This window comes from Lotus japonicus, chromosome 5 (genome assembly GCF_012489685.1).
Source record: "Lotus japonicus ecotype B-129 chromosome 5, LjGifu_v1.2".
Classification (NCBI taxonomy): domain Eukaryota; kingdom Viridiplantae; phylum Streptophyta; class Magnoliopsida; order Fabales; family Fabaceae; genus Lotus; species Lotus japonicus.
Genome location: NC_080045.1, coordinates 53,721,451 through 53,739,610, shown reverse-complemented (window position 1 = coordinate 53,739,610; position 18,160 = coordinate 53,721,451). Strand labels below are relative to the sequence as shown.

The window sequence follows — 18,160 nt, the reverse complement described above, 5'->3', positions numbered from 1 at the left end:
AAAGGGGAAAATATTATAAGAATTAGAATTTGGATATAAAAAATAAGGATTTGAAAATAAATTGGAAAAATAAGTATTTTTTTTATGGACATTATTCAATTTTAAACTGTGATGGCAGATTATTTCAAACATGGATCAACAGCTCAACTGCTGAAAAGCAAAGAATGAAATCAATGAATAGTTCAGTTGCATAGCAACAGCAAGGAGACTAGTATGAGGAAAGAAATATGTAGTTTTCACACTAACTCAAAATCAACATGAAGTGAGTTTGAGCGCTTACAAACATTTTCAGAAACATTAAGGTGCATCATTTGTCGACTGATAGAAAACAGTGTAACATGCATACAAGAGTGCAAGCGAAGACTCATGTAACACACTCTTTTCAACACTCTAATTGATTAGTTGAAATTCATGTGAGATGTCAACAATTTTCAACTTGCATATAGCCCCAACTGGGGGTCACAATCATCAATTATACTCCCCCCAACCTGATCCATCAATCTGTGAACCCTAGTTGGACCTGCAGATAATTCCACATCTTACATTTGATGGTCATAATTTTAGCACAACAATAATGACAGCAGCTCTCCGTTACGGTAAAGGAAAAACAGTATGTAAAGCATTTGGAAGATAAAACATGTACAGTAAAATGTGCATAACGTGTTAAAATAGTGTAATTTATACACACTATGTTGAAGCAAAGACATTGAAGAAAAACACATATCATCCACCTAAAATCTGAGCAAATATCATCCACTCCAAAACTTCATCACAGTTCAGAATCTCCATATGTTTCAAAGCTCTGATGTTCGGTAGATTCATAAGCATTGGATTCTTCGCTGGGAGATGATTCATAAATATTGGATTCTTCGCTGGGAGATGATTCATAAATATTGGAACCTTCGGAGCTGTCATATACAGGAATTTCACCAAAAAAATAACCTTCAGGTGCCTCAGAATTTTCATTAGCTGACGCTTTATGAACTTCAATTTCACCTGTCTGAACAAATTGCAACAGCAAATTGACTCCATTAAACACATCATAAACCATTAATCCTATTCTACCACCAACCCAACTGCCCAGGTGACTTCCAACAAGGTAGCCAAATCTACCAAGTTTTTGCTCCCCAAGGAATCCTCCACCATATGCTCCAAACAAAGTCCCGGTGCCCCTAAGAAACCCTTCAGTTACAGTACCACCATAGTAAATAGCTTCAAAAAAGTCCCATCCAGAAGAGATGATGGGTCCTATAATCCGCTTAGCTTGACGGGAAGCCAATTTCGCCGCCTTTTTACTTTCTTTTTGCACATATGTTGCAGAATCTTTTGGCGACATCCCCTGACTAACAGCATCAACAAGGGCAGACTCAATTGCGCGATGCCGCGCTCTCTCAACATGGGCAGATCTAATATTGTAAAAGTAAAGCTTCACACCTTCCTTTACACCACATGCTACAGTTCCAGAGCCCATATCAAAACAGTTTAAGATCGTGAACTTTCCACTCTGCGATGACCCCTCCTCACCAACAAGCTGCCGGCATTTTTCAGCTGAAAGGAGCAACATATATGAGTATAAGCAGATACTTGTAATACCAGACAGGGTACTCGGAGGTCTCCAAAATGCAAGATAGGAAATAAAACACGATTTTCATTACAAACATGAGAAGTTTGGTTGTTTGTCTTGCTAATGATAAAAAAAACATATACAGGCTTAAACCAATCATTATAACTCATACTAGATTTACGTTCTGTACCGGGCTACGGGCAATCATTATAACTCAGGCTGAGTTCGCTATAGATTTAACTTTTTATCTGAACATAACCAAATTGCATAAAGATCAAAAGCATAAATCACCAAAAACACACAACATAAAAGCAGATGAAATTTTCAACAAGCCAACATAACATCCTATAGTAAAAAAGCTGTAGTATTCACTTTTGTTGAAACTAACTAAGCACACAGGAGAAGTAGAGATTTGTGCACAAACTAATAAAGTAAATGTGAATTTGGGGACTTCATTACATGCTATTGCATTCCATTTCAGTACTTTCCACTCTACATCAGATATCCAAAGTAGCCTTAGGATGTTCAAACTATACTATGATTTTATAAAGGGTTTCCATTTTAGCAGTGTGGTCAAAATGATCATGTACAAAATGCCAAGATTTGCGATGTATTGTGAAATATACTCCTCCACCCCAGATCTTATGCACACAGATTAGGCAGTTTCACAAAAAGGGCACAAAATACATGAACTTCAAATTAGAAAGCGAATCCCCCAAATCAAAAACATCAAAATGTTTATGAAAGTGGTAAATCATGGGATCAAGTGGTGAAGCATCTTCAATCAAATCACAATAGAAATGGCAAATACTTGAAAATCATGAATAGAACAGAGAGAGATAGGTGAGTGAAGTACCTGTGATGCTGAGAACTACGATGGCAGCGACGGCGAGAAGCACCTGAAACCTGCGATTTTGGAAATCCATGGAAGTAAAGAGAAACTGTGAACCCTAACTAACTAAGTATGATCATAGAGCAATGGAAGCAGTAGTTTGAATGCGAGGGAAGAAGATTCTTCAAACTACCGTGCCTTCTCCGAACCCTCTTCCCGGCGATGACGTTGACCTTTGACTACTACTACTACACGGTTGGACCGCCAACACGAAACGAATCATAACCAACTTTTTTTTTTGGTTTCAAAAGATGATGGATGAGTCGTGAGCCGAAACATGGGAGGGAGGCCCAGCGTAGTCGAGATGCAATTCGAACCAAGCCCGATTTTAAGATTGAACAAAGTCCAATTTAGAGATGAACTTACAAAGCCCGATATGTCAATTTTGTTCCGACTGACTCATAAAGTTAAAAGGCCCAATAGCATCTCACCCGACTAATGAGCTTTATTTATATCTGAGTCAATGCCATAAGGACAGACATACTAACTTGGTAAAGAAACAACCGGTCTTAGCCAACGATCGAGCGACCTTACAATGGTTGAGGCCACGACATTTAAGCAATGCGACTTGTCGCATTGCTTGTGCCTCTAGAGGTATTGACGATGAATACCGAGCCTATGAATAACTGGTGTGATTGTTCATTTACTTAGCATGCTACTCATTCTTGCAATCTTTTAGTTATTCTAATACTTTAAGGCTCTTTTTTATCCCTCAAACTGACTTATGTTTCACAATGTATTTTGCAGAAACGTCTCCCATTGTGTTCAAGCAGGTTTGCCGTGTGAGCACCACCATCTCAAGCTACATGCCATCGCAAAGTGAGAGGATAACGATCAAGTCTGAGTCCGAGGAGAACAATTAGCTTGCACTTGGCTGCATTTTAGAGATTTTGAGGTTGAACTTTGATGGCTTTTGTCCGTTTGAAATACTTGATAAGATAAACATTGAAATTGAAGTCTTGATATAAAATTCCACTAGATAGAAGTCTTGTGGTCTTTATTGAACTAAAAAAATAGAGTAATAATATATTCTTATGCTCCATGCTCCTATAAATCCTTATACATACTAAATGGAAAAAAATGTCATTTAAATATTTTTTCTGCAAGAAATGCTTTTACACTTCAACGATACTAGACCCCGTTTGGAAGAGCTTATTTGAGCTTATCTGATAGCATAAGCGCTTATATCAGCGTTTGAGAGAGCTTATGCAAACAGTTTATGGCCTCCCATAAGTTGTTTTGAGCTTATTTTCATAAGCTATTCAGGATAGCTTATGAAAAAGAGCTTATGCTTATCTACAACTTATTTTCAATTCATTTCAATAAAATTTTTAAAATAGCTTATGAATAAGCACTTATGTCACAAGTGCTTATGGTCATAAGCGCTTAATTAAGCTGTTTTTCCAAACGGGGCCTTATACATCAACTTTTCCATTTAATGTGCACTGAGTATAAATCATTACTAGAAATAAAAATAAAAATATGTTGTCATATGGCAGGTATCAGTGGAGAAGGTCGCATTTGATTTGTTTAAAAAAGTTCCATACACATTTTTGCCCCTCCATATGAGTTTAAAAGCACTAATAACAGTAAATATATGTTGGTTGTGGTGATGGTAGTGGCGGTGAAGGTGGCAACTATAGGCAGGGACAGATGCAAGTGTTGAGGCATGAGGGCAAGTGCCCTCACTTGATTTTGCAAAATATCATTAGAAAAAAATTTGAGTAGTAAAAGTATGTAGTTTTTTATGGTCATTTGGTAAAAAATGCTCTCACTTGTGTCTCACATTACTAAATGCCCTCACTCAGTCACTTGTGTCCCACATTACTATGTGCCCTCACTTGAGTAGTAAAAGTATGTGGTTTTTTATGCTCATTTAGTAAAAAGTGCTCTCACTTGTGTCACGTTTGATAAAAAATGTCCTCACTTCTAATAGTATATGTTAATTTTTTTTATTACAAATTTATATTTATATATTGCCCTCACAACATTCAATTTCTGGATCCGTCACTGACTATAGGGCAATGGTGGCAGCAATGACGATGGCGACAACAATAACGGTGGCGAAGGGTTGTGGTTATGGTGGGTGGTGGCGATGACGATGGGTGAAGGGTGTTGGTGAAGTTTGTAATGGTGATGGTGGCAGGGATGATAGAAGTGTTGTAGGGCGACAGCGACAGTTGTGGTAACAGTGGAGATGGGTGGTGGTGATGATGGCATCAGAGTTAGTGGTGGAGATGGTGATGACAACCAATGGTGGAAGGTGGTAGTGGTTGTGGGAGTAGATTAAATTATTCAAAGTAGCTTGCACGTCAAATTTTATCAAGTCTTATCCACCATTTATATGTTGGATTGACTAATCCATTTTAATGTAAAGTATAAGAGTAGATTGCTATAGAAACATATATTATACAATTTTATCACCAAACAATGTCATTAAAAGTGGTTGAAACACTGAGGACAAAACCGTACCTTCAGTGGCAAGAAAGGGTCAATTTGGTAAACAAAACAAGAGTGACAGTCGAGGGTTTATGAAGGGCTTTAACACATCCTGATTCAACAACCCCAAACCCACCTCGCTCCGCTCTCACCACCATCATCACCACCATCAATGGCGGTTTTGAGCGCCTTCACCGTCAAACCCCATCCCATTCTCTAAATCCGATGCTAACGAACCAACCTCCAATTTCAATTGCAAGATTCTCATTCCCACATTCATCCCATTGCCAAAACCCCAAAACCAACATGCTGAAGCTCATTTCATCATCGCACATCCACCGCCTCACCCCCGCCGCCGCAGCTCCGGTGCTCCGACCCATAGCGGAGTCCGCATCGCCGATGCATAGACTGCTCAGTTCTCTCGGTCAGAGGAGCGGTAATTTGGGAGGCAGGTATTTTTTCTGTTCGGACTCCAGCGACGGGAACGATCCTGTGGTTGACGCTGAGGTCAAAACGGCTGAGGACGCACCGTCTAAGGCATCCGCTATCGTTTCCACGAATCCCAGACCCGAAGATTATCTCAGCGTTCGTTTCCCTTACTGTTTTTAGTTGCTGAGTTGTTTAATTCAAATGATATGTGGTTGTTTGGAAAATTGTAATTCATGGAGAGGATTGATGTTTATGATGCAAGTGAAATTTGTGATGTTATGGGTATAGATAGGTATGGTTTGCTATTTGATTGTGTTAGCAAAGTGTAGCCAAAATTGCTTGCTCATTATCATTTCAAGTCTGAAGAACTCAACTGTTGTTTCTGGCTTTTTCGCTGGGGATTTCGTTAGCTGAGCCGAAATGAAGTGTGTTTAAATTTAGCTTAGATGTTATTATCATTGTGGTTTCTGCTTTCCATTGCTTGTTGTAAATGTTGTTATCCTACTAAGTAATGTTGCTTTCACACCCCTCTTTGGGGTGGAAAGAGGTGGAATGAAGAGAGAAAGTATGAGATGTGATAAATGATAGGAGGAGAGAGATTGAAATAAAAATGGGTGAAAATGGAGTGTATAAAAAATTAGGTGTGAACGTATCATTGTTGTTATCCTACTTCATATTTAGTCTGTTCCGAGTTACTTTTGGTGTCTCTGTGATGCATTATGTTATGCAGTTCCCGCACCCTACCCTGGAAATTTTACTAGGAACATATCAAACAGTATGTTCAGCGCTTGTTAATTGTTTTTTATGTTTTGTAAACAAAATAATTGTAGCTTATGAACGATATTTCATTTCCTATATCGCTATATTTTCCTTGTACTTGATCACTTATAAATATTGTGAATGTTTTTTTTTCTCCTTTCCTCTGGAACAGGTTTTGGCATTACCATTGCATCATAGACCACTTTTCCCAGGATTTTACATGCCGATCGTTGTTAAGGTATGGTTCTTTTATCAAGAATGATGAGTTAAATCTCTTTATTTTCTCTTTACATGCTTCTGGCTTTACCATATGAGAATTGTAGTCTCTGGTCAGTGCATGTTGTATTTGTGAGCTAATTGGTTATATGTGAAATGGAAGTATGGTTGTCTAAATTCTAATTTCTAATTAATATTCCGCTACGCATCTAGGATCCAAAAATGTTGAAAGCTCTACAAGAAAGTCGGGAACGGCAAGCCCCTTATGCCGGTGCTTTCCTTGTTAAAGATGTGCCAGATCCTGATCCTAATGTAGTATCTAGCTCCGACACAGAGAAAAGTGTACATGATTTAAAAGGAAAAGAGTTGCTTAACCGTCTTCACGAAGTTGGGACTCTTGCTCAAGTATGTGAATTTTATGCAACTTATTGTATAGCTTTATAAGCGCTTCAAACTTTGTCACTAATCTCCTTTTCAATACCAGATTACAAGTATCCATGGGGATAATGTGATTCTGATTGGTCATCGGCGTCTCCGCATAACAGAGATGGTAAGTATTAAAAATATAAAATAATTCGAATTATCAAGATTAGTTTTTGATTTTTTTGTGCCGTTCTGTCCATATTTTTGCTTTAGTTTTGTTCACAGGGATTTATTTCTGATAATTATTTGTGTATATGTGAATGAAATTCTTATGTTTGTTTGACAATGAAAACTTATCTTTTTTTGGCAGGTTAGTGAGGATCCGCTTACTGTAAAAGTTGATCATCTAAAGGTATGTCTTTACCTATCGTTTCTTCAGTTTGTATTATTTTCATTATCGTGGAATTTCTCTTCGGCATTCTTATTTGATAAGCCTCTTGTTTCATTTTTTTAAAACTACTTTTACTTGCTTCTACAGGACAAACCTTACAACAAAGATGATGAGGTCATAAAGGCTACAAACTCTGAGGTTATATCAACCCTAAGAGATGTTCTTAAAACAAGTTCCCTTTGGAGAGATCATGTTCAAACATACACTAAGGTTTGCACTTTGCACCCTTCTTTTAATGTGTTCATTGGAATATGGGAATGGGGGGAGGGGATTGAAGCTGTCCTTTGTTTGTGTGCCTAGTTTTGTTTGCATATTGATTTGCTTGATTTTTCGGAAGTTTGAATGTAAACTTCAAAGTTAAAACTATTTGATTAAATGGGGTTCTCTTTTTTCCTTTTTGTATTGCAAAAAACTCCCCAACGAATTGCCCTGCATCGCATCTTCCATGCAAGCAGCTCTAACACTCTTCCTTAGGCTAGACCGTTTCATTTTCGTGTCATACAGTCTGATCAAATATGGAAATTAGTTAATGTTAAATCGTAATGACAATTTTCCACCAATCGTAGAGGAGGTAGAATAGAATGAAGAAATAGAAAATACTAATGAGGAAAAGGAAAGGAAATATTAGGCAGAGAGTGGGTTTTATAATTTTAACTTCTAAGAGCCAAATTTTAGATATCTTGATAACAATGAACCTATGTTTTATTAAGTCTTTGGCTGCACTATTAAACTAGTTTCTTGCAGTTGTCTTACAGAACAGTTCAAAGTGGAATTTATGGATTCTTGAGTACCACCTTTTTGGCGTACGCTCTTGAATTAACATTATCATATAATGATATAATATTCAGAAGAGCAAAACAACAGGATGAGGATGATGAGTTTGGTTGTGTTTTTGCTGCCTTTCACATGTTTCGTCACTTCCCTATGACTTTTTCACCATGATTGTCGAACATTGGGTCCAATGAGATCGGATCCTCATATAAGGGCCTTGTGTCCTTTACTTTTTCTGCAAATCCCAGCTGTAGAGTAAAAGACTATTTAAACTGATTTGCTGTTGTAAACATTTGGTTTTGTTGTCAAAAGCTCCATGATCTTCGTGTCAGTCAGCCTATTCCCAACATATATGATATTTTACCTGTTTGTGAAAAAAAATCTGTTTAATGAAATAGGAGAATAATGTAACTATTGTTCTGTTCTACAACCTACAATAGTGTAAGTGTGTAGCTAATATTCTGTTTAACAACCTACAAGAAATTAAATAGACTGTAAATTTTCAAAGAAACTAATGGACTATGCATCATTACTTTTCCCACAAGCATGAATGAATTTGAAAATATTAAATAAGTGCCTCTCCTGTAATTTTTTATTGCTTGAAAATACAATGCAAATAATGATGCTATCTGAATTCTGAAGTACTGATAGTTGTTACATGGTATGATATTGAATCACCTGTCATTACTTCACTTTTATTATCGGTGTGTGGTTAAGAGTTTTAAAACGTCAACCTACACTAATATTTATGGAACACAATTGCTCCATCCATGTTTTTTCCCCGATTATGGTGTTTTCCGGTTTAACTTTCTTGGAATGCAGCAAAACGTAAGTTTGATGGTAAACCAATCATACGCTATGTTATTAAATTGACTTTTTTTCTTATATTGTGCAGCATATAGGTGATTTTACTCCTTCAAGAATTGCAGATTTTGGAACTGCGATATCAGGAGCAAACAAATTGCAAAGCCAGCAAGTTCTTGAAGAGCTAGATGTGAGTACCGAGTGCATTTGTCATTGACACTAGTAAACTCTGGTTTCCCACTATTTTCGCGTGCAGTAAGCCGGTAACAAGATTTGATCTCATGGGCCAGACCTTCTCGAAATTTGATGATCTCTATTACCGCTGACTTGATATATAGTGGTGATCATATGGAAAACTCAAATTTTCATGTTTAAAGGTGGTGCATTTTTTGTTTGTTTTGAACAGGTGTATGAACGACTTAAACTTACACTGGAGTTGGTAAAGAAAGAGATGGAAATCACCAAGATTCAAGTAATAATGTCTCGGCTATCTTTAGTGTACTGCAGTGATTTTTTCATCTTATATTGAAGCTTGTGTTGATTCTTGTCAGGAATCAATAGCAAAAGCAATTGAAGAAAAGATAAGCAATGAGCAGCGTCGTTTTTTGTTGAATGAGCAGCTTAAGGCCATAAAGAAGGTACAAGCGATGCTTTGATTTGATAAGTGTACTTCAAAACCGAAACAAGCTTGTATTTCTCTCATATCAACAATACTTTTCTTCAGAAAATTGGTTCATTATTTCTTTTGATGTAGTTTCTATCATTAATTTATCCATGGGCCATGAGATACTGCTTGATGTAACTAAATGCTGAGAAAAATGCTGGTTGAGCATATCTGTTACATTATTGGTATCATTCTTTGGAAGTCTCAGATTTTAGAATACTATGATGTCCAATCAGAGGACACTGTCCTAATGTCTATCTTTTTCGTAGGTTTTATATTTTATCCTGTGGTCTATAAAGTTTAGGTGTCAATATAGGCCTTTGGTCTTGCTGGTGGCATTTATCCTAACTTGAATGCAGTTATAACTTATAAGTAATTACGAATGATATGCTTTGCTGAAGGCTCAACTATTTGGGGGTGATCTGAAACTTATTTTCTTTTCATTGGGATTTTTTCCCCTTTTTGCAGGAATTAGGACTGGAGACTGATGACAAAACAGCTCTTACTGGTTTGTTCTTCTTGTCTATAATATCTGTTTTTATTTCAAGATAGTGGATTTCTTTTATTTACTTATTTCCTTGCTTAGTGGACTGATGTTGTGTGCATACAAGTTGGCTATGACACTGTAGCTTTGTAGGGCTTATCTGTTTGATTGAAGTCTTTCTGTCTTCCAAATTACTAAAAAATGTTCAGCTGACTGGTTTTTTTAACCCTCTTTATGTTTCTCTACCAATATCTTTCAAATAATTATATCCTATAGTGATATAAGAATGTTCTTCATATTATACTTTTTATTTTATTTTGTTTTAAGCTTGTTATTGTAGCTTCTAGTTGTTAGTCCACAAACTAAAATGTTTGCTAGGGTGTACTTTCTCCTGAAACTCATTGCTATTATAACATGAATTTTTCTTTTTGTTTCAGCTAAATTCAAGGAAAGGATTGAACCAAAGCGAGAAAAATGCCCGCCTTATGTTTTACAAGTTATAGATGAAGAGCTCACAAAGCTACAGCTATTGGAGGCTAGTTCTAGTGAATTCAGTGTTACCCGTAACTACTTGGACTGGTTGACTGCACTGCCTTGGGGTGAATACAGGTTTGCGACTTTGCGTACATAGAATTTCGTTCTTACCACCATTGCTGGAGTAATTTAAATCTATTTAGACTTCAATGCATAACCATTGAGGTGGCTAGGTGTATTTGATACTTTAAAATTAGGACAGCTTAATTTTCAGAGATTTTTGGATGAATTTAGCTTAACACTACCTAAATAATGGAAGAAGTATGAAGATTTTAAAAAATCAGGTGAGCTTTTTTTTTTTTCTAACTTGTCCTTAGATTTGATACGACGAGAACTAAACTCCATTTAACTAATATTAAACTAGAATTTCACTTTCATCTTGCTCTATCACTTAAAAATTCAACACTAATTGTCACTTTTAACGTTTCGTTAACTTAATTTCATATTTATGATCTAGGATAGTTAAAAGATTTATATATCTTGTTACATATCCATATTCCATACGAACACAACTTACAACAGAGAACTAGAACTAGTTGGGAATTCTATAAGGACCCTGAACTCCCTTGCGCTTGACATACCTTAGCTTAATTAAATAATGCATCAAAATAAATACATACACGGTATAAAGACTCTTACAAAAGAATAGCAGAAAACTGAATATTTTCTGCCTCAAGGTTTGCTGTATGCTTTCGTGCCCATGGGACCAAGGAGCTTGCATTATGGCTGCAATTTGCAATCACTACTTTCAATGTGATTTTTGTCCTAGGGAGCATAACAGTAATAAAAAAGTTTATGAAAACTAGTTACACTCGGATAAGTCCCAGAGATGACTTAAATCCTTACATACATTCACAACTTAATCAAACATATCAGTTCTTGCCAACGGAAACACATGCCTCTTACCTTCTATTTGGATGGAAATCCTCAGACACACTGCTCGCTTATGTAATTCCAGCCAAGCAGTGGTGCTTTCCTGTCAGGCCGTGCTACCCCTGAACCCATCTCCTCTGTTGTTCACGTTCTTTGTTCTGCACTCATCTGCTAATCTGTTTTTCTTTCTTTCTCAGTTTGCCTTTTATCTGTATTATGTAACTATTGTTTTGTTACCCACTCAATTTGGTTGTACCAGTTTTGTCTTCACATCTCTGTCTGTTTTTGCGTTCTGACTTCTTATTGATCTAAAACTTCTGTGTTCAACTTAAAACCCACAACTATTGATTATTAATTATGATTATAAACATATCTTCAATTTGAATATTTTATACTTTTTGAAAATTTATGTGTAATATAGGTTATTTAACATATGTCTAAATTTTAATGTAGTGGTTATCCTTCAATCGACTATCCAACTAGAGCAGTTTTGGGATTGGCCACTATGTGCTGCTAACTGGGATTGATAACTACGAACCAGATTTCATTAGATACCTATGTTCTACCTTTATCTCTTACAATACTCATAGTATATGCATGAGTAAAGTAAGAGGGTAGAGTAACATTCCATTTTTCATGCAATTTCGCATTTAGCATATGTGAATATTGGGAAACTAGAATAATGTATCCCAACCAGTTTTAGCATTGCAAAACAACCTAATCCTGGCCAACTCAAAGCACCACAACCGTGTACTTGAGGGAGCACAGCTGTGCTACTGGAATAGTGATGAACATGATTGTGCTTTAGCATAGAGCATGGTTAATTCCCAGGTGCGAATATGTAGTTATTTTCTCTGTATAACCAGCGAAAAACACCAATACCATCATTACTTTATTATACAATTCAAATCATGAAAACAGATTCAAAGGATTGAATTTCACAAACCCTATCCCACTATAATCGTATTCATACTGAACCATGACCCAAACATAAATCTTTGAACGCCAACCAAAACTCAAACTTACTCTTATCATAAAGACGCCCCAAGTCTTGGAATTTGAGGTTGAATAAGTTATAATGACCTTGAAAAATCAAGGGTTTGTTGGGTACGAAGCTTGCCAAGCTTCCTCAGTTGAAGTTGTTGATTCTCTATATCTCCACCTCTGACCTTCAAACTCTTCTCCCTCTCCCTTTTTGAGTTTTTTGACTGGTTTCTGCTACACTTAACCCACTCCGGCACCAAGTCCCCTCCTTCCCTTGCAACTTAATCTCATCATCCAATTTGGAACCACATCCCTCTAAATTTTGAAACAAAAGGTCTTTAGTTAAATTTAACTGTATGTTAAGGGTCTAGTTAGTCAATTTGATTAAGAGTTGCATCCATATAGTACACTTATAAACTTAAAACTTACATCAGTTAGGAAAGTTGCCAGTTAAGAATTTCGGGGATGTTACATTAAGGGTTTTAATTTTGTGAGTTATAGTCTTTTATATTTTAACAACAAACTATTTTGAATCTCAAGAATTTCAATCTGTTAATTTTCCAATCCAGTGACGAGAACTTTGATGTTATTGGGGCTCAAAAGATTCTTGATGAAGACCATTATGGATTAACTGATGTGAAGGAAAGGATATTGGAATTCATAGCTGTTGGGAAATTGAGAGGATCTTCACAGGGTAAGCGCATGTTCATCTATGTAATGTATCCTAAAGATTTATATTGGAGGTTTAGTGTGTGCCAAATACTACATTGCTAAATATTGATTTGAATTTTAATGTCTACCAAATACTATTTCTATCCTTTCTTGAAGCAGGTGAGATGCTTTCATGAAGTACTTTCTAAGTTACCATTTATCTTGATGCTTGATTCTAATTTTATGTATTCCTACATAGAACATTCTATGGTAGGATGAACCTTCTGTGGAGTATGGTATAAGTTTTTTCTACTGGTATAAATATGTGAAATTTGAATATTAACTTAAAATATTACAGTCTTGCTTGACATGGTCAGACTTTGAAATATTTTTTTTTTTTTTAGTTTAACGAAGGCAAACTTACTCAGTTTTATGTATTTTGTGCTGATTATTGTTAAAAAGGTTCTAAGATCTTGGCTGTAGTGTGCTAACCCATTTATTTAATGTTTAATCCTTTGGTGCTTATTGTGTTTGCATGTTCAATAAGTGACATGGTCCTTTATCTTTCTCAACCTTGCAGGGAAGATTATATGTCTTTCTGGTCCACCAGGAGTGGGCAAAACAAGTATTGGCCGTTCAATTGCACGTGCCTTGAACCGTAACTTCTTCCGATTCTCTGTAGGAGGATTAGCTGATGTGGCTGAAATCAAGGTAGCTAAAGTATTTTTGTTTCCTTCACAAGGTTGAATTATTTACCTGGTTTATAACAACATAATGTTTTGTATTCTTAATATTTTCTCTAACAGGGGCATCGTCGAACCTATATTGGTGCTATGCCAGGGAAGATGGTGCAATGCCTTAAGAATGTTGGAACAGCCAATCCTCTTGTTTTGATTGATGAGATTGACAAAGTAATACATTGCTGGACGTTCACTTTTTTTGTGGATGAGTAGCCTTGTTTTCTGATTTCCCATTCTATTTTCTATTGCTATAGGTTCCCCTGACCCTAATAAAATAATCTTTGAATTTCGACTGTATTAAAATTTCTATAGTTTCTAATCTTGTAAATCTTTTCTAAATATGATGATTTTACACTCTCTTACTATTGTTTTTTTATGGGTAGTTGGGCAGAGGGCATGCTGGTGATCCAGCAAGTGCTTTGTTAGAGCTTCTGGATCCAGAGCAGAATGCGAATTTTCTGGACCACTATCTTGACGTTCCTATTGATCTATCAAAGGTATAATCTGGTGCATTAATGATGAGGTTATAGAAATGGAAGAGTCATCATTTTTCATGGTTTATTTATTATATGTTCATTGCCGATCTAAAATGACTTGTTGTATCTGTCTATAGCGAGGTCCTTGGGTAATAAAATAGTTCTTGAATGTATAGCTTTCATTCAGTGCCTTGGAGGCAGGCATATTCTAAATGTTTTTAGCATGGTGACTCATACATTGGAAATTTCACTGCAGGTTCTTTTTGTTTGCACTGCAAATGTTGTGGAGATGATACCCAATCCTTTGTTGGATAGGATGGAGGTTATTTCTATTGCTGGGTATATTACTGATGAGAAAATGCACATTGCTAGAGATTATCTGGAGAAGAGTACACGTGAAGCATGTGGAATAAAGCCTGAACAAGTATCTATCTTTTCCACCTGTTTTTGATTTCTTTTCCTGCAGATATTGAATATTCGAGTCTATTGCTAGGCTATCAAGATGATGCCATTTTTTATTGCCTTTTATTTGTTCATTTTAATTGGCTTAAAAATATTGACTACGAAAATTAAATTGCTTCAGGTGGAAGTGACTGATGCTGCTCTTCTTGCTCTAATAGATAATTACTGCCGAGAATCAGGTGTTAGGAACCTTCAAAAGCAAATAGAGAAAATTTACCGAAAGGTTTGTCGATGTAATTTTTTTAGGTCAACAGTGTCAAACTTTCAGGTTGAAAAGACATGGTTGAAACTCTTGATCTGTTTTTTTTGAATTTTTTTACTTCTAGTTCATCACTATATATAAATTTAAATTCAGTAAATGCTGCAGTTATATGTGGCCTAATGTTCTGTTTGTGGGATGGCAGATAGCACTACAACTTGTGAGGAAAGGGGAAGAAATTGATGCTACTGTTGCTAGTTCTCAGTCTTCCGAATCCAAGAAAGACAAAGTAGATTTTGATGAATCAAGTTCAAACACCATTCAAAAAGAGAACTCTAAGTTAGAAGAGAGTAGTAATCCTGAACAAATGGGCGAAAGTGAAACCTGTGAAGAAGTTGACAAGGTGCAAGCAGTACCTGATGATCAATCTACAGATACGGAGGTAATTTAACACTCCGGAAAACTGAATCATAATTAACTCTTTTAAAAAAGGGATCTTCTTTTCTGAAGTTGATTGAATGAGCAAGAAAACAGACCTACTAATGCCAAATGTTAATGAGACCTTGAGAAGTTACAAAGTGTTTTTTTTTTCTGGCATCTGAAATCTTTTTGTGCTCCAATAATCACTACGCAAACTTTGTAATTTATGTTTTGCCCCGTGAAACCTGGCAAGTGTTTTTGTGGTGGTCCTACAGCCTCCAGTTCACTCATGTGATATTATAATTTGGCAGGTTGCAAAAGAAAGTGAGGAAGAGAAGGAAACTGAAACAAAGACTATTGAAAAAGTATTAGTTGATGAATCAAACTTAACTGATTTTGTTGGCAAGCCTGTGTTCCATGCTGATCGCATCTATGATCAGACACCTATTGGGGTTGTTATGGGTCTTGCATGGACTTCAATGGGCGGTTCGACGCTGTATATAGAGACCTCATTTATTGAGGAAGGGGAGGGAAAAGGAACACTGCAACTCACTGGTCAATTAGGAGACGTGATGAAAGAAAGTGCTCAGATTGCTCACACAGTTGCCAGAGCAATACTACAGGAGAAAGAACTAGAAAACCCTTTCTTTGCAAATGCAAAATTACACCTCCATGTTCCTGCAGGGGCTACACCAAAGGACGGACCCAGTGCTGGTTGCACGATGATCACTTCTTTGTTGTCCCTTGCCATGAAGAAGCCTGTGAAGAAGGATCTAGCAATGACTGGGGAAGTAACACTTACAGGGAAGATTCTTCCTATTGGCGGGGTATGTAGAGAAATACCATCTATTGCAAAATTATTGTTCACTATTTTTAGATTCAGAAACTTCTCTGCATCTCCAGCTTCCTCTGATTTTATAGTTATGGAATTTCTTTTAAAGGACTATATTTATTTTCAAATTTTCATACAAATAAAGAGGATTTTATAAATGAGATATTCTCCTGCTTTCATTATCATTCACCAACAAATTACATTAAGAATAAAAGAAAATAAAGTCCTGTAGTTCATCACTCTATTTTGTGCTAAGAATTTCTTTTTTCACTTTTTTTTTTTGTTTCTAAAACTTCCGTTCATGCAATGATGTGGAAATTGCAGGTTAAGGAGAAAACCATAGCTGCGAGAAGGAGTGGTGTTAAGACTATAGTGTTCCCTTCGGCTAACAGGAGAGATTATGATGAGCTAGCACCTAATGTGAAAGAAGGTCTTGATGTTCATTTTGTTGATGATTTCAAGCAGATATTTGATTTGGCTTTTGGCGATGACTAGTCTCAGAATATAGACAAGTAAGTCACGAATGCCATGTTCCTCTTGAGATGAAACCCGATTCTTTGTTGAGCTGAGACCAGCCTGAATTTTGTAATTAACCATGGTTTTTGGAGTTTTTATTCATCTCTACTGAGTTCAAGTCTTAGTATTATTTTCTTTTCCAGTCTGGTCTGGTGTATCCCAATTGTAATAATATATGTATATTCATATTTACTTTGATCGAGTCAGTTAATTTTTCCACTCAATTTTTTATTCTTGCTCTAATGCAGGGAGTGTTCATACTCGATGGAGAATATTCTAATATTTGCATCAATACAAAATCATTTGAGTTTATCATCATTTGAGGCATACATAAACACCTATGGTACTCTACCTCTAGTTTCATCATGTTGAGGGGATAGGAAAAGGGTTGTAGTAGGTGTCGGAGAAATGGATTCAGTTGTTTTTCTATGCCATTCATTCATGCAATTCTAGAAAAGTCAAAAGAAGTGAAGTTGAGAATCACAAGATTTTCATCAAATCATTAGTGGTGAATGACAAGGTTTTGATCAAACCATGAATGATTACATGACACGATTCCAGGTCCTAACTTTCCGACTTTTATTCACATTATAATGCACATGCTACTACTGTTGCTATAACGTGCTCTCCCTCCACTCCTAACAAGAATGAAAAAAAAGTTGTGAGCATTACGTTGTTCGTTTGCTGATGAAAGCCGCTACATTTAGATTTTGTGACGCAAGATGAGGGAAATGAAATCTTTCTTCACGCTTGCGCGTATATTCATTGGATTAGTTTAATATTTTGTGATGCTGTTGCTGACTAAAATGGCACAAAAAAACTAGATAAGAATGATAATCCCAAAACAAAGAAAGATGTGACGCGTGGGTAAGTCCTACTCATTCCATTTTATTAAACGTTCAAGTGGACTTGAAAGTGGGTTGCTGTGAGTGATGCGATTCATTTGAACCTCTGAAAGTGACACTAGTTGTTGGCATGGTCCATTAAGGTGCGGATTTTTATGAAAACATAGACCTGGTTTTATCAAGTTAATAACTACTCTGGCTGAAATGATTGGCGGCAATGATATGGTAATGGGTGTCTGAATTGAAGACACCAAAACCAGCTTCACAATTAAATCTACAAAAAGTCAATTGTCCATTTAATAGTGGGGTTTCCTCTTCTATTCACAACTCTTATGAATGAAAGAACTTTTTTATCAGCTTCCTACAGCTTAGTGTAATGAGTAGTGACATGTGCTGTTATTGCGAGAGGGAGAAAAAATTAATACTAAAAGAGGCACAAAAAAATATCTTGAGCATGAAAACTCCAAAAGAAGAATGGAGAGTGGAGAGTGAGGACCTACTGTGATAGGTCAGAGAAACAGGATTTCAACTCAATGCATGAACCTTTCATTATTAGCAAGTTTAAAGCACACGCACGCATAGAAATAGAATATTAGTAAAAATCTGAGTGAGATTGTGTAGGTGAATTTCCTATTGACAAGCCATCCACGTGCTCGGTTTTGTTAGTATTCTGTGTGTATAATCCTGTTTAGTGTTTGATATGGTTCTAGATGAGGCAACTAGATATCATAAACTTCATATGGATCCCACCATGCTTGCATCCTCAAATTTCTAAGAAAAACGCACATGACT

The 18,160-nt window shown here is 36.3% G+C and overlaps 2 protein-coding genes across 3 annotated transcripts; one reads left to right on the top strand and one right to left on the bottom strand.

The window, feature by feature from the left end:
• Positions 1 to 597: 597 nt before the first annotated feature.
• On the bottom strand, positions 598 to 2,724 carry LOC130720405 (uncharacterized). The gene is made up of 2 exons (XM_057571044.1): positions 2,421 to 2,724; positions 598 to 1,548 (listed from the first exon to the last, which is right to left on the bottom strand). Exons 1-2 carry the CDS (start codon positions 2,488 to 2,490, stop codon positions 770 to 772), a joined length of 849 nt encoding a protein of 282 aa, XP_057427027.1. The 5' UTR covers positions 2,491 to 2,724; the 3' UTR covers positions 598 to 769.
• A 2,258-nt stretch (positions 2,725 to 4,982) lies between these two features.
• LOC130717590 (lon protease homolog 1, mitochondrial) lies at positions 4,983 to 17,075 on the top strand. Of its 2 annotated transcripts, XM_057567874.1 has the most exons (21): positions 4,983 to 5,480; positions 6,256 to 6,321; positions 6,513 to 6,704; positions 6,784 to 6,849; positions 7,033 to 7,074; positions 7,201 to 7,323; positions 8,780 to 8,878; positions 9,095 to 9,160; positions 9,240 to 9,326; positions 9,821 to 9,860; positions 10,274 to 10,445; positions 12,797 to 12,921; positions 13,459 to 13,589; positions 13,685 to 13,789; positions 14,002 to 14,115; positions 14,351 to 14,518; positions 14,678 to 14,779; positions 14,961 to 15,197; positions 15,487 to 16,002; positions 16,332 to 16,519; positions 16,772 to 17,075. In XM_057567874.1, exons 1-20 carry the CDS (start codon positions 5,121 to 5,123, stop codon positions 16,500 to 16,502), a joined length of 2,982 nt encoding a protein of 993 aa, XP_057423857.1. In that variant the 5' UTR covers positions 4,983 to 5,120; the 3' UTR covers positions 16,503 to 16,519; positions 16,772 to 17,075. The 2 variants fall into 2 exon arrangements, with proteins under 2 accessions (XP_057423857.1, XP_057423856.1); XM_057567873.1 differs by lacking the exon at positions 16,772 to 17,075 and having other exon boundaries at positions 16,332 to 16,747.
• The last annotated feature ends 1,085 nt before the right edge of the window (positions 17,076 to 18,160 follow it).